General features: G+C 41.8%; 1 protein-coding gene across 1 annotated transcript in view; it reads left to right on the forward strand.

The window, feature by feature from the left end:
• The window catches only part of kcmf1 (potassium channel modulatory factor 1), a 150,943-nt gene that overhangs the window by 120,501 nt on the left and 7,138 nt on the right, over window positions 1-23,304 (forward strand). The window contains exons 4-6 of the mRNA XM_073024189.1: window positions 7,121-7,222; window positions 19,473-19,647; window positions 22,960-23,242. Of these exons, the coding sequence (XP_072880290.1) occupies window positions 7,121-7,222; window positions 19,473-19,647; window positions 22,960-23,242 (560 nt within the window). The remainder of the gene's footprint in view (window positions 1-7,120; window positions 7,223-19,472; window positions 19,648-22,959; window positions 23,243-23,304) is intronic.

Genomic DNA, 23,304 nt, shown 5'->3' on the forward strand with positions numbered 1-23,304 from the left:
CGAGGTAGGTGAATTTGTCTACAAATTCAACTACTTGTCCTTCAATCCGTAATGGCTCCTCTTTTTTTGTTATTAATGCGTAGAACTTTGGTCTTCTCCTGACTGATCTTAAGGCCTACTGGCTGTGAGGTCTCTCCCAAGGAATCTACTTTCTTCTGCATATCTTGAAGCCAGTGTGAGAGAAGAGCGAGATCATCTGCAAATGCCAGGTCTTCCAATTTCCCTGTTAACGTCCACTGGATGCCTCTCTCTGAGCCAGCATAGGCTGTTCTTGTAGCCCAGTCGAGTACCACAAGAAAAAGTAGAGGCGACAGTAGGCATCCCTGTCTGACTCCAGTAGTGACCAGGAACTCTTCGGACAGTCTCCCATCGTGGATGACCCTGCATGAGAAGCCATCATAAAGCTGCTTCACCATCTCTTCCGGTACACCATAGTGTCGTAAGATGCTCCACATTGACTTTCTGTCCAGGCTGTCAAATGCCTTCACAAAATCAATAAAACACACATATAGTGGAATTTGCCATTCTATTGTCTGCTCCACAATGACTCTAAGTGTAGCTATCTGGTCAATGCATGATCTCTCTTTCCTGAACCCTGCCTGCTCATCTCCAAGTCTCTGGTCAATGACGTCTTTCATCCACTCCAAGATGACCCTGGTGAGAACTTTGCTAGGATTGGACAACAAGGTGATCCCCCTCCACTTGCCACACAGTGAAAGATCTCCAGATTTTGGCAGCTTCACAAGGAGGCCCTTCTTCCAATCTGATGGGATCGCTCCTGTTCTCCATATCAAATTCAGCAGTATATGCAAATGGTCCACCATAACCTCTCCACCCTCTTTCAATGCTTCTGCAGGAATGTTGTCTTCTCCGGCAGCCTTGCCGTTCTTCAGGCTTTTCAGGGCTTTTCGAATTTCTTGCTTGGTGATTTCACCTATATTGATGTTGAGTGGGTCTCCAGGCTCCAGGTCAGGTGGGTTCTGTGGTGGTGGTCTATTCAATACTTCCTGGAAGTGTTCCTTCCATCTCACCAGCTGATCTTCAACCAAAGTGAGCAGATGGCCTGTCTTGTCTCTAACAGGTCTGTTGAAATTGCTTTTCTTCCGTCTCAAAAGTTTAGTTGTCATGTAGAGTGCCTTGAGGTCCCCTTTACTGGCTGCTGTTTCTCCTTGCTCTGCTATTTAATTGAAGTATGACCTCTTGTCCTTTCTGAGCTATTTCTTCACCTTCTTGGCCATCACACTGTACCTGTTGGCGGTGATTTGTTTCTGTTGCCAGGTTCTGGCCTGATTCAACTCCTGTTTGAGCTTTTTCCTCTCCTCCACCTTCTGCCATGTCTCATCCCTGATCCAAGGTTTACTGTTGACTGGTGGTCTTCCCAATACTTCTTTGCAGGCTCCTACAGTGGCCTGCTTGAAGGTAATCCAGGCGTGTTCCACTGTTCTCTCATCCTGTTCCTCTATTTGAAGAGCCCCAAAACGGTTTTGCAAGGCGATGTAGAAATCTTTCTTGTTCTCTTCCATCTGTAGTTTTCTAACATCAAACTTTATTCGCGTGTTCTGTTGCTTCTTCTTGGCTGACAGATTCATCTTCAGCTTTGCAACAACCAAATGGTAGTCAGATCAATATCTGCTCCTCTTTTGGCTCTCACATCTTGCAATGAACTTCTCCAGCGCTGGCGGACTATGACGTGATCAATCTGGTTCTCTGTTTGATGGTCAGGCGAGACCCAGGTTATCTTGTGGCAGCGTTGGTGGGGTAAGAGGGTACCTCCAATGGTCAGTTCGTTGAAGGCACAGAAGTCAGTAAGGAGTTCTCCATTTTCATTCATATTCCCCAAACCATTCTGGGCCATCTCTCTCTCCTTGCCAGTGTTATCGCTGCCTACTTTGGCATTCAGATCTCCCATGACGATCAACATATCTTGCTTAGGTACCTTTCCAACTACCGTTTGAAGCTGGGTGTAGAAGAGATCTTTTTCTTCTTCCTCTGCGTTGTTAGTTGGGGCGTAGCACAGGATAATGGATACCTTCTGGAATCTGGACTCGAACCTGGCTGTGATGATACGGTCGGACACTGGTTCCCATTCTATCAAACTTCTGGCTGCTTCTTTGGACAACATCAGGGCCACACCAGCCTCATGCGGGTCTTCCTCTTTTTCTTTGCTGGAATAGAGCAGAGTTTCTCCCATCTGCAGTTTGGTCTCACCAAAAGTATTCCACCTTGCTTCTCACATGCCCGGGAGTGTGAGGTGGTATCGGTTAATTTCCTTCACTGCCTGTGCGCCCAAAGCGATCTCACATTCCATGTTCTGATTAGGATAGATTTCTTCTGTGAGAGCAGCTTTGGAACCTCCATTATGGTTTTCCTCGGATGAAGGAGGGTTGTCAGCCCTGCAGCTTCCTGACTGGTTTGGTTGCAGCACGTCATCAGCCTCCTAAATGGGGCCCTGCTTTTCCCGAGATCTGGGTTAGTGGTTGACAATCTGTTGACGGTTTCTGTAACAATTGCTTGTTTTACGTGAACGGGTTGTTAGCCCATTGCACAACCCCCAACCTGGAAGACCAGGGGTTTTCTGTCGGGGACACCTTCTCCTAGGCGATGGCATTTCCATGCTAACGAGCTCCACCTGCCTGGGTTTGAAATCAGAGTTTACCCTCTCCTAGATGGGCTGCTATCCAAGGCTAACGAGTCCTATCTACCCGGGTTTGGAATCGGAGTTCCTTCTCCTAGGCTATGTTGGTTCGCGGCACCTTCTTCCATATTATCCGGTGCACCCCTCTTACGAGGGATCCCCCATCCACCACCCAGGGGACGCGCCTCAACGCAGTATAGCCCAAGCGCGAGGACTTTTTGATCATGAAATATTATTATTTAAACATCTTAAATCTTAAAATTTATTCTGATGTAAGGCCATGCCATAGGATCAGAATTATTCTGTTCAGCCCATAGTCTTTTCCACCATTTGGTCATGGCTGATTTATTTTCCCTCTCAGCCACAATTTCCTGCCTTTTCCCTTTAACCTTTGATACCTTTACTAATCCAGAACCTATCAACCTTCAGTTTAAATACACTCAATGATTTGGCCTCCACAGCTTCACCATTCTGTGGCTAGAGAAATTTCTCCTCGTCTCTGTTCTAAAGGACATGCTTCTATTTTGGGGCTGTGCCCTCTGGTCCTTGACTCTCCCACTATTGGAAACGTCCTCTGCATGTCCATTCAATTCAGGCTTTTCAATATTTAATAGGTTTCAATGAGAGATCCATATTCTGCACAACTCCAGTAATTACAGGCCTAGAGCCATCAAATGTGTGTTTTTCCCCCCATATTTAACCCTTTCATACCCACAATTATTCTTTCCAATTTCCTCTAGACACATTCTTGGATAAGGACCCAAAACTTCTCACAATACTTCAAGTGTGGTCTGACCGATGCCTTTTAAACACCTCAGCAATACATCCTTGCTTTTATATTCTAGTCCTCTGAAAACAAATGCTAACATTGCATTTATGCCTTCCCTACTACCAAATGAATCTGCAAGTTAACCTTTAGGAAATCCTGCACTAGAATTCCTAAGTCCCTGTGCCCTCTGATTTCTGAATTCGCTCTCATTTTATAAAATAATGTAAGTCTTTATTCCTTCTAACAATGTACATTACCATACATTTCCTTATGCTGTTTTCCATCTGCCATTTTTTTGCCCATTCTCCTAAACTATCCAGGTCCTTCAGCAGACTCCGTGCATCATTATCATTACCTGCCTCTCCATCTATCTTTTTCATCTGCAAACTTGGTCACAAGCTCATTAATACCATCACTTACAGTGTGAAAAGGTAGTGGACCCAACACTGACCCTTGTAGATCACCACTAGCTACTGGCGGCCAACTAGAAAGGAACCCCTTTATTCCCAAACTTTGACTTCTGCCAGTCAGCTAATCTGTCCATGTTAGCATCTTGCCTGTCATGTTTAGCACCTTTCTGTGTGGCACCTTGTCAAGTACCTTCTGAAAATCCAAGTGAACAATGTCCACTAACTCCCCTTTGTCTATCCTGCCTTTAACTTCCTCATAGAATTCCAGTAGATTTGTCAGGCAAGATTTTCCATGCTGACTTTGGCCTATTTTATTGGACTCTAATGTCTTGCCAACCATTGAAGTAAAGCTAACTAGCCTATAATTTCCTGTCTTCTTCCTCCCTCACTTCTTAAAGACAGACAGACATACTTTATTGATCCCGAGGGAAATTGGGTTTCGTTACAGTTGCATCAACCAAGAATAGTGTAGAAATATAGCAATATAAAACCATAAATAATTAAATAATAATAAGTTAATTATTCCAAGTGGAAATAAGTCCAGGACCAGCCTATTGGCTCAGGGTGTCTGACACTCCGAGGGAGGAGTTGTAAAGTTTGATGGCCACAGGCAGGAATGATTTCCTATGACGCTCAGTGTTGCATCTCGGTGGAATGAGTCTCTGGCTGAACGTACTCCTGTGCCTAACCAGTACATTATGGAGTGGATGGGAGACATTGTCCAAGATGGCATGCAACTTGGACAGCATCCTCTTTTCAGACACCACTGTCAGAGAGTCCAGTTTCACCCCCACAACATCACTGGCCTTACGAATGAGTTTGTTGATTCTGTTGGTGTCTGCTACCCTCAGCCTGCTGCCCCAGCACACAGCAGCAAACATGATAGCACTGGCCACCACAGACTTGTAGAGTGACATTTACGATGTTCAAGTCCTGCAAAACCATTCCAGAATCTGGCATTTCTGAAAGATCACTACTAATGCCTCCACAGTCTCTTCAAGTACCTCTTTCAGAACCCTGGAGTGCAGTCCGCCTGGTCTTGCTGTTTTATCTACCTTTAGGCCTTTAAGCTTCCCAAGCACCTTCTCCTTAGTAATAATGACTACCCTCACTTTTGCCCTCTGACACTCAGATTTCTGGCATGTTGCTGTTATTTTCTATAGTGAAGACTGACATAAAATACTTGGTTCATCCACCATTTTTTTTTTTGTCCCTTTTACCACCTCCCCAGCATCATTTTCCAGCATGTAATTCTACTGCTGCCTCTTTTGGTATCTTCTTGTGTACTATTGACTAGCATAATTTCCTATTTCATCTGTTCTTCTGTTTTTTTAAAGTTTCCCAATTCTCTAGCTTGGTATTATTTTTTGGTACATTGTATGCTGCCTCTTTTATTGTTATGCTGCTTTTGACCTCCCAGTCAGCCATTGTTGCATCATCCTCTCTTTAGAAGGCTGCTTCTTAGGAGTGAACTTTACTTTGTTTTCTGAATTATTCCCAGACACTCCAGCCATTACTGCTCTACCATCATCCCTGCTAGTGTCCCCTTCCAACCAACTGTGGCCAACTCCTCTTGTGCCTCTGTAGGTACCTTTACTCAACTGTGATACCGATACATCTGATTTTAGTTTCTCCCTCTCAAACAGAAGGGTGAATTATATTATGGTCGCTGTCTTCTGAAGGTTCCTCTACCTCAAGCTCCCTGATCAAATCTGGTTCATTACACATCACCAAATCCAGAATTGCCTTTTTGCAAGTGGGCTTGACCACAAGCTGTTCTAAAAAGCCATGCCTTTTTACCCTCCTATTGTAATTTGAGTCCTGCATCCTAGTTACTATTCAGTGTCCTGTCAGGGTCTTTTACCCATGCATTTTCTTAACCCTTCCCACAAGGATTCTACATATTTTGATCCTAGGATATGATTTTATTTTTTAACCAACAAAGCCCACCCCCACCTCCTCTGGCCATCTGACAGTCTTTTCAATAGGAGATGTATCCTTGGATGTTTAGCTCCCAGCTGTGATCTTTCAATCATGAATCTGTGATGCCCACAACTTCACACCTGCCCTTCTACCTTATTTTGTATACAGTGTGCATTAAATTATAATATTTCAGTCCTGTATTTACCATCCTGCTCAAAGTTGTCTCCTTTCTAAACTTTTTTGGTATTTATTATCTAGATTTTAGTAATCTCTCCTGCACTTTATCCGTACTTTTCCAAATTGTTGAACCTTCTAGCAATCCAGAGATTACTAGCTTTTGGTTCTGTGTTTTAATGTAGTGTCTAGCTGTTCAAATTTCCACAATAGAACCTCTTTCCTTGTTCTTTCTACTTCAATTGTACCTACATGGGCCATGATGATTGGATCTTACCCTTCCCACACCAGATGTCTTTGTAGGTCAGGTGAGATGTCCCAAACCCAGGTAGGGAACACAAATTTCAGGACTCTCAATACTTCCTACGTGCCCCACTCCCATCTGTGAAGGGAGCAACAGTCTCAGACCTGTTAGACAAGTTCAAGGCCTGAGGCTCCTCCAACATACCGTCTTTGATCCCCAAACTTGCCTCGCTTACAGTCATACCCTCTTGCCCCTGATCACGGAACACACCCGTTGTTATTCTCTAAATAAATAATGGGTGTAACTGCTTTCTGAAATAGTATCCAGCTAACATTCCCCCTCCTTGATACATTGGAGTATTTGAAGTTCAGAGACCAGTTCAGCAAATTTGTGACTGAATAGTTGTACATAATTTTAAAGCAATCACTCTCAGTTTGTTGTATTGTTGTGATATATCTACCAATTAGAACTAAAGTGGCATTAATACGTTTGCCCAAGATTTGCCATGTTGTCCTTTGTCCATGGATAATTGATAATGTTTGCTCTTTCTTGGAAAGGATGAGTAAGCATTCCAATTTCTTCCATTGATGTGTATAGATTAAACAAAATGCAACAAGCTCGTCAGCGTCTATAGGAAAAAAGGTCAGGCTGATAGGCCATAAATCATCCTGTGTAGTGAATGATAATTACGATTGGTGCTATAAGAGAGGGAGAAAGGCAATATAATTGTGAACTTCAATGAAAAATCAAAAAAAATTATGCAAATCTAAAATTCAAATAGGAAACACTAGAAATGGGGCAATTTAGACCATTTCTGTGGAAGAGAAACAAAAGTTATTGTTTTTAGTTGAAGACCCTTCTCCAGAATTAGGAAGTAGACAGAAGATACGAATGTAAAACTTAATTTCTTGCACTTCTCTGAACAATTAGAAGTGATTGTTAAGCTTTCTTTTAATGTTTTGCAGGTTTGTCCAATCTGTGCAGCGTTACCTGGAGGGGATCCTAATCATGTCACGGACGACTTTGCAGCTCATCTTACACTTGAACACAGGGCTCCTAGAGATTTAATATCCTTTTTTGTGTATAAAATTCATTGTAAACAGATGCATAAAAATTTCCATTAGCCACAAACAAAGGTTTACAAATGGAAACTTTTATGCATCTTTTACTTTCTCAACAAGGCTGTAAAGCAACATAATAAAGAAGGAAATTCAGTAGAATTTGTGTTGACTGTAGTTTGCTCGTGCCATTGTGAGGTGTTGAATTTTTGTATTACATCACTTTTTATTGAAGAAAGTGTTGGCATTATTACATTGGTTTTAGAATCATTTCCTTATATAACTGGCTGTATAAGATAATTTAAGTTTGTCGTGTTGAATCTAATGGGGAAGCTTGTGAAGCTGACAAAACTAGTGACGGGTATGGTTCTCAGAATCTAAATTGGCAGTAGAATTTTGGATGTAGTGGATTGTGTATGGTCCTGCTCAAGTAAACAAAAAGCAGATAAAGTTGATTCTAGAATTGACAGACCTAAATTAAGATTTTACTAACGAGAAATCAAGCAACACACTTAAAATGCTGGAGGAACTCAACAGGCCAGGTGGCATCTATGGAAAAGAGTTAAGATTTTATTAGTGGAAAGTACAATGGAACTTGGGGGGGGGGTTATGGCTATGGCTGAGTAGCTGTAGGATTTCAGGTACAAACTTCCATTGAGGGTTAACATATAAAGTTTGGAATGGAACATGAACAGTATGGCTGTTTTTGTGCCTTGAACCAGAACACTTCTGACCATTCACGAGATGTATGAATAATTGTTAATCATCTTCACACTAAAGAATAATTCTGGGAATGAAAGGGCTAATGGGTGGTACTGATGGAGCATTTGATGGTTTTGGACCTGTACTAGCTAGAGTTCAGAAGAATGGGGTGGGGGGAGGATGTCATTGAAACCTATTTGAATATTGAAAGGTCTTGATAGAGTGGATGTGGGGAGGATATTTCCTAATAGCTGATGAATCGAGGACCAGAGAACACAGTCTCGGACTAGATGGATGTCCATTTAGAACAGAGATGATGGATTTCTTTAGCCAGAGGGTAGTGAATCTGTGTAATTTGTTTCTGCATTTAGCTGTGGAGGCCAGGTCATTGGGTGTATCTAAGGCAGAGTCGATAGGTTCTTGATCAGTCAGGGCATCAAAGAAAAATTGGGAGAAGGCTGGAGAATGGGGTTGAGAGGGATAATAAATCAGCCATGATGGAATGGCAGAGAAGACTCGATGGGCCCAGTGACTTAATTCTGCTCCTATATCTTAAGATCTAAAGATTGACCAAACTTAAATTACTACTGAATTCTGAATTGTCACTTTGGTGTTTACCTGCTATTGAGATGCATGCCCATATATTGAATCAGGCATATAGTCCAAGTTATTATTACTTTTCTGGTTTGCATAACTATTTTTCCAATCTGTCAAAGACAGTGAGAATCATTCCTTGAGCACAATTGAATGGCAAAAGTCTCTGGGCTGTTCAAGGGCATTGATGCCATTATCTCAAATCTATCACAGACATGACACACAGAATCAAAGAGGCTTACAAATTCGACAGGAATAACAGTAAGCTTAAAATTTGGGAGTGTTTTAGAATTTGGCAGAACAAGATCAAGAAAGTGATTTAAAATAAAGGCAAAATAGAATACGAGTGGACTGGTGAGAATGTAGTTTTGGACAGGAAGACCTTTAAGTAAAAAGAAACCCAGGGAGTAGACATTTTCCCTTTGCAGATCAAGATGGAAATATTTCATTTTGGGGATAAAGAAATGGCAAAAAAATTGAACAATTACTTTCTTTCTTTATGGAAAGATGTACACAAAACATGCCAGAAGTAGCACCTAAAGGAAGGCCTAGTGTGAGTAAGCAACTAGGTATTAGTTGCAATAGCTGGAAAATTAGTACATCCAGTGGCCTTGATGATCTCCAGAATTTTGAATGAGCTAGTTTTAGAAATAATGGGTATTTTGGTGGTCATTATCTAATGTCCTGCAAATTCTAGAATTATTCCCGTAGTTGAGAGGATAGCAATATGACTGTTATTTAAGAAAAGGGACAGAGAAAGAACAATAACATACTGACTTGTTAATGCAACATCAGTGGCAGGGAAGATGCTGGAATCTAGTGAAAGATATAGTAATGTGACTCTTGAAAGGATTATAGAATTGAGCAACAGTTTATAAAAGAAAAATGTTTGACTAATTTGTTTCAGTTTGAGGACGTGACTAACAGAATCAGGTTTAATATCACTGGCATATGTCTTATATGCGAAAGCAGATGAAGGGGAAACCATTGAAGGTATTTAATATTCCAGTGGGCTTTTGATAAGATTACTTGCACATGTGGTTAATCAGTAACTTTAGAACATCTGGGAAATAGGCTTATATGTTTTAGCATTTGTTTATTGACCCAAAAAAGAATGAATTTGGATAAATAGATTCTTTCTCAGGTTAGCAAACTGTAACTACTCAAGTACTCCAAGGATTGGTTCTTGGTCCCTGTTATTCATGATCTAGGTCAGTGATTTGGCTGGGGAACTAACATTTTCTTGTGTGCCAATGGTACTAAACCATTGAGACTAAGCATGATTAGAGGGGCTTTCAGGGAACAAAATGAGTGTTTGGGATCATGCAGATCAAATTTGTTGGAAAAGCATGTGGTCACCCATTCTGGAAAATGTTACAGAAAATTAGAGTATTTGTTAGATGTTGAAAAATCGGGTATTGTTGATGTTCAAAGGAACCCAAGTGTACTTGTGTGCAAGTCATTGAAGGTTAACATGTCGGATGTGAATACAGGATTAAGGCATCTTTTTGCAGTATAATGAAGTCAAGGTAAAACAGCCAGCTTACACTTATTTAAATCTTACATCTGTCCCACAACGTGAGTGAGTAAAAATCTTAGCGTTATGACTCCACAATGTCCAGATGTGTGAACTTACAAGTCCAATGGCTTGTAGAAAGAAGCTGTCCCGTAGCCTGTTGGTCCTGGCTTAAATACTGCTGTACCGTTTGCCAGACAGAAGCAGCTGAAACAATTTATGGTTGGGGTGACTAGTGTCCCCGATGATTTCCCAGGCCTTCTTTATGCACCTGCTGCTGTAAATGTCTTCAATGGAGGGAAGTTCACATCCACAGATGTGCTGGGCTGTCTGTAGCACTCACTGCAGTGCCCAGTGATCAAGGTTGTATGCAGTTCCCATACCAGGTGATACAGCCAATGGTGCCCCTGTGGAAGGTCTTGAGGATTCGGGGGCTTATGCTGAACCTCTTCAGTTGCCTAAGGTGGAAGAGATGCTGTTGTGTTTTTTTTAACCACATAGCCAGTGTGTACAGTCCAGGTGAGATCTTTGGTGAAGTGTATTCTGAGGAATTTGAAACTACTCACCCTCTCAACTGCAGTCCCATTGATGTTGATCAGGATCGAGCCTGTCTCCATTCCTCCTGTAATCCATGATCAGCTGTTTTGTTTTTTGTGCATTAAGAGTGAGGCTGTTATCTTGGCACCGCTGTCAGGTTGTTAACCTCTCCAATGTAGGCTGTCTCGTCACCACTAGAAATAAGGCCGCGACCTATTTTAATCTCTAGGGCAGAAAGCATGTCCTTGTCCTACGTGGAGTGCAGGGAAGGTTTATTGGTCTGGTCCAAGTAATGGTAAGTTTGCTGTATGAAGAAAAATTGAATATGTTGTAACTTTGTTCCGTGGAGTTTAAAAGAATGAAAGGAGATACCATTGTTCAAAGGAATCTGGGTATTTTTCAGTGAAATCTATTCCCAGATTCCCAGGGTATGCCATTTCAAAATAAGGGGTAAGGTTCTTTATGATTGGAAGAAAATTCTTCACTGAGTAAGTGGTGAACCTTTAGAATTCTCTATCACAAGGGCTGTGGAGTTTGTTTAGTCCATTCAAAGCAAAAGTTAATAGATTTTTGAATCTTACGAATATCAAGGAAATGAAAATAGTGCTGGAAAATAACACCAAGGTAGAAGGTTGGTCATGCCTTGATAAATGTTGATGTAATCAGCAGGCAGGTAGCTTCTCTTATTTCTTATGCTCTGTGGAAGTTTGTGTGCAATTTGTTTACTACAACACTTCACCCGATCACCTGGCTGTACTTCTACTTTCAGTATATAGGCAGAGACTAAAAACTGTAGTACCAGTGGTGAGGACCAAGAAGGTATGGACAAGGGAGGTGGAGGAGCGCTTATAGGACTGCTTTGAATCAGTGGACTAGATGATACTTCGTGATTCATCTTCAAATCTAAGCCACAGTTGTCACCGACATCATCAAGACCTGTATCGATTTGAGTGTGTCTTTGAGAACATACCCAAACCAAAAGCAGTGGATAAACAAAGAGATTTGTAGATTGCTGACGGCTAGATCTGTGGCATTCAAGAGTAGTGATCCAGATCTAAGCAAGAAGCTCAAGTACAACCTATGAAAAGCTATTTTAAGAGCAGAAAACCATTTCTGGTTGAAGTTAGAGACAAAATTGGATGCGCATTAGCTTTGACGGAGGTTGCAAGGTATTATTTCCTCCAAGGCAAAACCTAACATCACGCATGGCTATGGTACTTCACTCCCAAGTATGCTGAACAGCTTTTATGCACACATTGAAATGGAGAATAAAATATACCTGTGCGAATTCCTGCATCATCTGGTGACCCTGTAATCTCTGTTTCAGAGGCTGATGTCTGAACACCTTTCATGAGGTTAAACCAGGTCCTGATGGTGTATCTGGTAGGGCACTGGAAGCTTGTGCCAATTAACTGGTAGAAATATTCAAGGACACCTTCCATCTCTTACTGCTGCAGTCAGAGGTTCCTACCTGATTTAAAAGGGAGAGAATCATACCAGTGCCCAAGAAGAGTACAGTGAACCGCTTCAACAACTATTGCCCAGTTGCACTCACATCTATACAGTATACCTCCATCAGGCTGTTGCTTATTAATTACAGCTTAGCTTTCAACGACATCATACCCTCAGTACTAATCAACAAACTCCAAAACCTGGGCCTCTGAGCCTCCCTCTGCTATTCGATCTTTGACTTCCTTATTGAGAGATCACAGTCAGCGTAGGTTGGAAGTAACATCTCCTCCTCGCTGACAGTCGACGCTGACAGTCGACACTGGCATAACTCAAGGATGTGTGCTTAGCCTACTGCTCTGCTCTCTACAACTATGACTGTGTGGCTAGGTATAGCTCAAATGCCTTCTATAAATTTGCCCATGACTAAACTACTGTTGGCAGAATTTCTGGTGACAAGGAGACGTACAGGAGTGAGATAGATGAGCTGGTTGAGTGGTGTCACAACACCTTGCTCTCAACGTCAGTAAAGTCAAGAAATTGCTTGTGGACTTCAGGAAGAGGAAGTTGAGGGAACATGTACCAGTTCTCATCAGGGGAAAGGGTGAAGGGTTTCAGATTCCTGGGTGTCAACATCTCTGAAGATCTATCCTGGGTCCAACTTACGCAATTACGAAGAAGGTACGACAGAAACTATATTTTGTTGGGAGTTTGAGGAGACTTGTTATATCACCAAAGACTTGCAAATGTCTACAGATTTATGTGGAGAGCATTCTAACTGGGTGCGTTACCATCTGGTATGGAGGAGCCACTGTACAGGATCAGAAAAGCTGCAGATCTTTGCAGACTCAGCCAGCTCTGGTATGGGCATCAGACTGCCCAGCATCAAGAACACCTTGAAAAGGCGATAGCTCAAAATAATGGCTACCATTATTAAGGACCACCATCACCCAGGACATGCCCTCTTCTCACTACTTCCAAGAAGGATGAGATACAGGAGCTTGAAGACACATGACTTATTTTAGGAACAGCTTCTTCCCCACTTCCATTGGATATCGGAGTGGGCAGTGAGCCCATCTACATTACCTCACTTCTTTCTCTTTTTTTTTTACTCTCTTTTTGCACTAATTTAATTTTAATATGTATATTACTGTGATTTGTAGTTTTTATCATGTATTGCAATATACTGCTACTGCAGAACAATATATTTCATGGCATATGCCAGTGATATTAAACCCGACTCTAATTGATTCCTATGAAGTGTTGTAGGAAACAAGTATTCTAAAGGAAGGATGTGGCAACTGTGGCAGACAAGGGAAGTCAAAGACAGCATAAAAGCAAAAGAGTGAGCATATAATATTGTAAAACTTAGTGGGAAGTTAGAGGATTGGGAAGCTTTTAAAAAGCACCAGAAGGCAACTTTTTTTTAAAAAAAAAGTAAAACGGAGAGGAAATATGAAGGTAAGCTGGTCAATAATATAAGAGGATGCCAAAAGTTTTTTCAGATATATAGAAAGCAAAACAGGTGAGAGTGGATATTGGGCTGATGGAAAATGATACTGCAGAGATAGAAATGGGGGACAAAAAATGGCAGATGAATTTTACCATTTTGTGTCAATCTTCACTGTGGAAGACACCAGCAGTATGCAAGAAATTTGATTGTTATGGGCCAGAAGTGAGTGTAATTGCCTCCCAGAAAATGTTTGGAAAGTTGAAAAGTCTGAAGGTAGGCAAGTCACATGGACCAGATGGATTACACCCGAGAGTTCTGAAAAAGGTAGCTGAAGAGACTGTGGAGATTACACAACGGACTATATTAACTTTTGTGTGGATGCCGTTGTTCCTGTTAGAACTGTTCGCTGCTATCCAAATAATAAGCCCTGGATCACTAGCCACATCAAAGGCCTCCTAAACCAGAAGAAGAGAGCCTTTAAAGATGGTGATCGGTTGGAGCTTAAAAGAGTTCAGAAGGAACTCAGAGTACAGATCAGGGGGACAAAGGAGCAGTATAGGAGGAAGCTAGAACAAAAGCATGAAGGAGGTGTGGGATGGGATGAAGATCATCACCGGATGCGGTGCAAAGCGGGGGGCAAACATAAGTGGAGATGTGGAGAAAGCGAACCAGCTGAATAACTTCTTCAATAGGTTCGACAGCACAATCTCATCCTCACCGCAGAACTCCACACCAGGCTTGTCTTTCTACTCGTCCTCCCTCTCACTTCCCTCGCAGGAAAATAGCCACTCACAGGAGACCTTGCCCACGCCCGGGATTACGGCTGCACAGGTGAAAGGTCAACTGAGGAAGATCTGTACCAGCAAGGCGGCTGGATCGGATGGAGTATCCCCACGATTACTGAGGGCCTGTGCGACTGAGCTGGGAGAATCCCTACAGCGCATCTTCAACATGAGCCTGGAGCAGAGAAGAGTACCCAGACAGTGGAAAACATCCTGTATTGTCCCGGTACCGAAGAAACCACAACCAAAGGAGTTGAATGACTTCAGACCTGTTGTCTTGACGTCGCACGTGATGAAGACCATGGAGCGGCTGATAATACAGAATCTGAGTCTACAAACCAGGCACGCCCGGGATCCTCTTCAGTTTGCATATCAGGAGAAGGTGGGAGTGGAGGATGCTATCACGTATTTGCTGCACAAATCCCTCTCTCACCTGGATGGGGTCAGTGGTGCTGTGAGGATTACATTCCTGGACTTCTCTAGTGCCTTTAACACCATCCAGCCCAGGATCTTAAGGCACAAGCTAACGGAGATGAGAGTAGACTCTCACATGGTGGCTTGGATAGTGGACTACTTGACAGATAGACCTCAGTATGTGCGGTTGGGAGACTGTAGGTCTGACACGGTGGTCAGCAGCACAGGAGCGCCGCAGGGGACCGTGCTCTCTCCGGTCCTGTTCACCCTGTACACATCAGACTTCCAATATAATTCGGAGTCCTGCCATGTGCAGAAGTTCGCTGATGACACGGCCATAGTGGGGTGTGTCAGGAATGGACAGGAGGAAGAGTATAGGAAACTGATAACAGGACTTTGTGATATGGTGCAACTCAAATTACCTGCGTCTCAATATCACCAAGACCAAGGAGATGGTGGTGGACTTTAGGAGATCTAGGCCTCATATGGAGCCAGTGATCATTAATGGAGAATGTTTGGAGCAGGTTAAGACCTACAAGTATCTGGGAGTGCAGTTAGACGAGAAGCTAGACTGGACTGCCAACACAGATGCCTTGTGCAGGAAGGCACAGAGTCGACTGTACTTCCTTAGAAGGTTGGCGTCATTCAATGTTTGTAGTGAGATGCTGAAGATGTTCTATAGGTCAGTTGTGGAGAGCGCCCTCTTCTTTGTGGTGGCATGTTGGGGAGGCAGCATTAAGAAGAGGGACGCCTCACGTCTTAATAAACTGGTAAGGAAGGCGGGCTCTGTCGTGGGCACAGAGCTAGAGAGTATGACATCGGTAGCAGAGCGAAGGGCGCTGAGTAGGTCACGGTCAATCATGGAAAACCCTGAACGTCCTCTACATAGCACCATCCAGACACAGAGAAGCAGCTTCAGCGGCAGGTTGCTATCGATGCAATGATCCTCAGACAGGATGAAGAGATCATTACTCCCCAATGCCATTCGGCTTTACAATTCAACCGCCAGGGGTAAGATATGTTAAAGTGCCGGGGTTAGGACTGTGCTTAAGTTACCATTCAATGTATTTTAGTAAACTATTTAAGAACTTTTTAAAAGCTATTTATTAATGCTTTTTGAGAGGGTGATTTTAGATGCATATCATATTTATACTGAGTTAAGTATTGTATGTAATTAGTTTTGCTACATTAAGTGTATGGGACATTGGAAAAAATGTTGAATTTCCCCATGGGGATGAATAAAGTATCTATCTATCTATCTATAGTCGGCCCTCCTTATCCGCGGGGGATTGGTTCCAGGACCCCCGCGGATACCAAAAAACGCGGATGCTCAAGTCCCTTATTTAACATGTCTCAGTGCGGGTCGACTTTAGGACCTGGGGAGCTCTGAACCTTATTTAACCTGTCACAGTGCGGGTGGACTTTAGGACCCAGAGGAGCTCAGACTCGCCGCACATGGCTGCTGCTGAATCCAGTGTTTCTGTTCAGTTGACAGAAAACGATCACGATTGAAAATAAAGTGGAAATAATAAAGTGATCGGAAAGAGGCGAAATGCCATTGGTCATTGGAAAAGCATTAGGCTACAGTCAGTCAACAATCAGAACAATATTTTTAAGGATGAAGTGAGAATAATGGAGCATGTGAAAGGCCCTGCCCCGATGAAAACTACAATTATTACAAAGCAATGCAGTGGTTTAATTATTGAAATACATACGTTTCTTAAGTGTTTTATATGCATAGAAAGGTAAAATATATACTATATATCTGTACTAAGAAAAACATTTGACTAACTGATGCTAAATAATACCGGATGTACCTGTTCCGACTTAAGTACAAATCCGACTTAAAGACTGCCTGTACCTGTACTTTAATTTATCTCTAGATTACTTTATTTTAATGTGTCACACTAGACAGTCAGCCATTCTTGTCTGGCACGTGGTGTCAGGACTGGTCTCCTTTTCGGATTAACCAGGTCACGATATGAACATTCCTGACTTGACCCTAGTATTTTTTATGAGGCTGAGTGGCTAGTTTGACGCTCAACCCGGCATGGATGGAAAGCATGCTTGGGGGTGGCCCGACTTGGATTTGAACTTGGGAGTCTTCACTCCGGAGTCCGGTGCTGATGCCATTGTGCCACCATCTAGATTACTTATAGCACCGATATACAATGTAAATGCTATGTAAGTAGTTGTTATACTGTATTGTTTAGGGAATAATGACAAGAAAGGAAGTCTGTACATGCTCAAACAACAAGTGCTAGAGAGAGAACTTCCGTTTTTTTTCCCGATCCCGATTGCACATCCTCCTGTATACTTTAAATCATCTCTAGATTACTTATAATGCCTAATACAATGTAAATGCTATGTAAATAGTTGTTATACTGTATTGTTTAGGGAATAATGACAAGCAGAAAAAGGTCTCTGCATGCTCAAACAGCAAGTGCTGGAGAGAGAACTTCCGGGTTTTCCCCATCTGTGGTTGGTTGAATCCATGCATGCGGAACCCGCGGATAAGGAGGGCCGACTGTAGTAGCATTCTTTCAATAATCACTTGATTCTGGAAGACTGGAAAATTGCAAATGTTACTTCACCCTTTAAGAAGTGAGGGAGGCAAAGAAAGGAAGGTTTAGACCAGTTAGCCTGACTTCAGTGGTTGGGAAGATGTTGGAGTCCATTATTGAGGATGAGGTTTTGGGGTACTTGGAGGCACATGTTAAATAGGCCAAAGTCAGCATGGCTTCAGGGGAAATCTTGCCTGACAAATCTTTTGGAACTCTTTCACATAATAACAGGCAGGATAGAAAAAGGAGTCAGTGGATGTTGTTCACTTGGATTTTCAGAAGGCCTTTGACAAGATGCCCCATGTAAGGCTGCTAAACAGGGTAAGAGCCCATGGTATTACAAGGAAGATACTAGCATGGATAGAAGATTGGATGACGGGCAGAAAGCAGATGTAAGTGTGAGAATAAAGGGGGCTTTTTGTGGTTGGGTGCCAATGACTAGCAGTGTTTTGCAAGGGTCAGTGTTGGGACTGCTTCTTTTCACATTACATGTCAAAGATGTTGTGGCCAGGTTTGCGAACGATACGAAGACTGGTGAAGGGGCTTGTGTTGAGAAGCAGGGAGCCTGCTGACAGAGATTGGGCTAAGATGTGGCATATGAAACATTGCTAGAAGGAATAAAGATGCAGACTGCTTTCTAAAGGGGGAGAAAATTCAGAATTGCAAAGGGACTTGGGGGTCCTTGTGCCGGATTCCCTAAAGATTAACTTGCAGGTTGATTTGCTAGTAAAGAAGACAAATATGATGATAGCATTTATTTTGAGAGGGCTGGAATATAAAAGCAAGGATGTAATGCTGAGGCTTTATAAGGCATTGATCAGACCAATGTAGAGTATTGTGAGCAGTTTTGGGCTCCTTATCTAAGAAAAGATGTGCTGGCATTTGAGAGGATCTGGAGGACGTTAAAGAGAATTATTCCAGGAATGAAAGGGTGAAATTATGAGAAATGTTTGACATCTCTGGGCTGGTACTTGCTGGAGTTCAGAAGAATGAATAGGGATCTCATGGAAACCCAATGAATATTGAAAGGCCTGGAAAGAGTGGATGTAGAGAGGATGTTGCCTATAGTGGGAAAGTCTAGGACCAGATGGCACAATCTCAGAATAGTGAAGTTCATTTAGAACAGAAATGAGGAGGAATTGCTTTAGCCAGAGGGTGGTGAATCTATTAAAATTATTGCCACAGGCAGCTGAGGAGGCCAAATCATTGGGTATATTTAAAGTGGGGGTGCTACAATAAGCCACCAAGACAGTGCACTATGATTAGAAATAATCTTGCCAGAATTCACATTTGTATATTTTTATTAAGTATGAACCAATTTTTAGTCTTAACCTTAATTATTTATAAGATGCATTGTATTTTCTGTTTGTTCGTTGTTAAAAGAGCATCTTGATGACCAACTTCTTCCTTTGCTGTTTCTTTCCTTACCTGCATGACACAAACCAGGAATGTGATAACATATCTTTGCCAGTGTGGTTGTGGCTCTTGGAGTGCTGGAAAAGCTCAGTTCCCAGGAGAAAATTGGCTTGGTTGGCATCCCATCCACAGCCCCTTCACCACTGTTCTCCTCTCCCCCTTCTTTCTATTGCAGAGTAGCTGAGCATACTAAAATGTCTACCAGCACAAGTGCTTTCTCTGCATCGTCTATCACTTGAATAAGTGGCAGGTGCTCATGATAGAAAATACAGAGTACCCCTGCATTATGGAAGGGTTAGAAAAAGGCCTATATTGATATTGTTTGCAGAACCTTTTTTTCACTTCACTGAATCCCTCGTTATGAATTAAGATGTATCCTGTGAGAAGTTATTGTTTAAACAGTAATCCACCCTCAGGTGTATGCTCCATTGGCAGGAGACTCTTGATTGCATTGTAATCCAAAGAGAAAGGCTTGTGTTTTTTTTTCTGAACTAGTAATGGACGTTGCATTGTTTAATAAAGTATTGTACAAATATCAATGGAAGAGATTGTCTTGTCATTTTCCAAAGCTAATCCCTTAAGTAGCCACTTGTTTGTGAATCCTCAGCCTGTGATTATTGTCCATGGTAAACTAGTTCAGTTTTCTGTGCATTTTTTTTTCACTAATTCTGTGAGAGCAAATTTTTCTGTATCATAGATTGTTTGGTAATATTTATGAATTCCACTAAGTTAAATTTTTATTACCAAAAAGGTATAATAAGCAAGTATTCAAGAATTTTAATTCGTTGGTAATTTTCTTACCACCTGTTACATTTCCTTAATGACTATTTATGATGAATCCAGTGGTGTTCGACATGTACGTAGGATGTTTCATCCTGGCCGAGGCCTTGGAGGACCACGTGCTCGTAGGTCAAACATGCACTTTACTAGCAATTCCACTGGCGGACTTTCATCCTCACAAAGTTCATATTCTCCAAGCAATAGGGAAGCTATGGATCCAATAGCTGGTGAGTTTATATTTCTAATGATAATGTAGATGCTGGAATCTGTGACAGAAAAATTAATGTTGGAAGATTGAGTAGGTCAAGCAGTATCTGTGGAGTCAGAAGTTGTAAGTTTGTTTTGCATCAGAACTGAGAACAAAGTAGAAACATTGACATTGAGGATGAGAGGGTGAATACTGGGAAAAGAAAACTAGGCTGAGTGTGTGTGGGAGAGAACACTGGTTGTGTGAGTTAGGTGAAGTTGATAAGTGTAGTGTTCATTCCATTAGTTACAATCTACCCAAGTGGAGTACAAGGTGTTCAAATTGTTGTGGATGAGAGCGGAAAACAAAAGGTTTTCATCGCCATCTACCTGCATTTGACTGATCTCGCTCTCTTCTTGCTACTGCCATTGTGCAGGAGGTGCAGAAGTCTTGGGTCCCACACTGCCAGGTTCGGGAGCAGTTGTTGCTCTGCAGCCATCAGGCTCCTGGTTGTGCTTACTTAACTAAGTGCTGTTTTTTTTTTAACTGTTTACATGATTTGACCTCTTGAAAGTTAGATATGAGGTTGTCTTGTGTGTGAATTCTGTTGTGTCTTGTGAGGGCAGAAAGATGAATCTCAAGGTTGTATAATGATATACATAGGTTGGTAATAACTTTGAACTTTGTTTGTGTTAAGCTTCTCTGTAACAATGGAGAAGGTTGGGGACATGTCATTGTGAAAGTGGGAAAGATAATTAAAATGACACATAACCAAAAACGTAGGGTGATTATTGTAGATGGAGTACAGGTGCTCCTTAACAATTCCCTAATCTGTACTTGGCTTCACTGATGTAAAGGATGCCATATTGTAAACATCAAATGCAATAGACCAAATTCGAAGAAGTACAGGTGAACCCCTGCCTTACCTGGAAGGACCAATTTAATTCCTTGGATGCTAGGGAAGGAAGAGGTGAAAGTACAAATATTAAATCTACATTTGCAAGGAAAAGTACTAGGGGATGAGGAGTAATCACTGGATCAGTGAATTGGGAAGGTTGGGGGGAGGTTAGAAGCAAGAAGGATGTGACTGGTGGTAGCATCGTATTGGAGCTGGCATAATGATTATGGATGTGTAGTCTGAGGCTGGTATGAAAAATGAAGAGAAAACTCTCAAGCTTGAGATCGCGAGATAGTTATTTGGAAAATAGTAAACATGCCATGTTCAAAAAGTGAGTGGGACATCAGGAAATTCTGCAGAGCTTGACATTATTTGGGTTACTATGCACTTGGCAAGGGCCAATGAAAAGAAGTTAGGTTTAAGTGGAATAGCTGTTGTGCTTTGGCTCGATGCTTTGGTGAAGAGAGGCAGAGGCTAAGGTAGATCTCTGGTAAATTTCTTTTGTGGGTGTCCTTTGCAGTTAAAGCATTGAGTGCAGTGGAGTGCTCTTGTGGGATGTGATAAAAACATGGAGGCTTGAGTATCCCTGACAACCACACCTGTGAAAACTGTATCCAGTTGCAAGTTCTTAGTGCGTTAGTAAACTGGAGCTCGATGACCTTCAGATCATTTGGGAGACATAGGATTTGATTGACAGGAGATACAGGAAGAAGTTGCACTATAAGTGCAGGGCACAGGTAACTGGTGCCCGTCATGATGTTGAAAGTTGATAGGCAGCCAGTACGGGTACCCTTGTGGTATTTCTCCTCAGTTACAAGTATGTTGCTTTAGATACTACTGGGGTTGGGGTGGAGAGACTATATAGCCAATTTCATGAAGGACACAATAGAAATCTAAGTCTATTCTGAATGGAGTTTCTAAAGACCCAATAAACCAGTGATTCCCAACCTTTTTTATGCCATGGAACTATACCATTAAGTAAGAGGCCTGCAGACCCCAGTTTAGGAACCCCTGCAATAAACCATGCCCTTCTACGTCTTGGTTTTGGTAATATTATTGTGATATATTTCAAGGTACAGTGAAATACTCGTCTTGTATACTGTTTTGTACAGATCAAATCATTATGCGGTGCATTGAGCTAGAATAAGGTAAAACAAAATTGCAGAATAAGGTGTAAAGGCTACTAAAAAAAAAGCAGTGCAGGTAAACGATAAAAGTACAAGATCATAAAGATTATGAGGCCAAATGACCATCTTATTATTCAGGGGAGCAGCAATTATTAAAGGAGTGCAACAATTATTTCCACATGGTTTACTGAATAAGGAATTCATGACTTAGACATATGACAATGGAACAGAAGTTAAATGGTTTATAGCAACAACAAAATATCATTGCTATTTTGAATATTTCTTGATGAACCATATGCTGAAGAACAGCAGAGATTTATCTAAGTGCTTGACATTTTAAAATAAAAATACCAAACTTCATAAATGTTACTAAATTGGCAGTCAGGTCCTGACAGGGAAGCCAACGTATTAGGTAGTGGGGCAAAGGACACAGAAAGGTAAAGGATCACATAAGTGACAATGGACTTCACAATTATTGCCCTCATAGCTGTGTATAGCCTAACCAGTTAGACTTGTAAAGAGAATGGAGAGGAAATTAATTAAAATGTTTTGTATTTTCCAATAATGCAGCTGATGATTTCAAAGTGAACCTGAGAAGTTTTTTACAACAATATGGTAGTTCTACCATTATCAATGTTATTTATTCGAATGATTTTAACATTCCCTAGTTACCATGATGAAATCTGAACTTGTACCTCCAAATTGTTATCCAGCCTCTCAAATACTATTCTCATTTGGCATGTCTGGTTTCTAATCTGATCCAAGTTTAAATCTTCTAAATTAATAATTCAACATAACCTTTTCCAATTTGTAAATCTGTTTCCTCAACTGTGAAACAGTTGATTTAAATACAGTCAATCAGTCTCTAGGGAAGGAGAACAGTTGACCTAAGCAAAAGAGAGCAATTTAAGGGTGGAGGTTGCAACAAGTGAGGCGAAATGGAGGTTCATGTTCATGGGAGAGGCGGATGGTTGGAGGTGGTGGGTGGAAGCATTATTATTTTAAAAGCTTGCAGCTTTGTTTATGTGTGTGCAAGGGCATTGTGTGTTTAGATGCAGCAGAGACCACTCACTTTATTTACTGGATTAAGATTTCACTCTGTCAACACCATGTTTTGGCTAGTGTCTATTAGGCACTGCATGTTGAAACATCTGCACAAGCATTTTGTGTTCTTCGCTATAGGAGGAGGGAGTGGACATCAATTTGTCTATGACCACCTGAATCACTATCTTCTTTCTCTACAGGTACTGATAGACATGTTCCAGTATTTCCCGATTATCTTTGTCAAGATAACAGCCTGCTCTTAAATTGTTTCTATTTGTTGCAGAACTGTTATCGCAGTTATCAGGTGTGAGACGTTCTGCTGGAGGACAACTCAATTCCTCTGGTCCTTCTGCTTCTCAGTTACAACAGCTGCAAATGCAGCTGCAGTTGGAGAGGCAGCAAGCACAGGCAGCACGGCAACAGCTGGAATCTGCACGTAATGCGACAAGACGCACCAACACAGGCAGTCTCAGCACCACAGTCACACAGTCTACAGTGACCAACAACACAACCACCACAGAAAACAGTCACCAAGCCTCCCAAAATTCCCAGTTCTTGCTCACAAGGTAAGAATAATTGGTCCAAAGGGATCTGACAAAACAGTTTTGCCTTGTGAAACAAAATGAAC

The sequence above is a fragment of the Hemitrygon akajei genome, chromosome 2 (genome assembly GCF_048418815.1).
Source record: "Hemitrygon akajei chromosome 2, sHemAka1.3, whole genome shotgun sequence".
In the NCBI taxonomy this organism is placed as follows: domain Eukaryota; kingdom Metazoa; phylum Chordata; class Chondrichthyes; order Myliobatiformes; family Dasyatidae; genus Hemitrygon; species Hemitrygon akajei.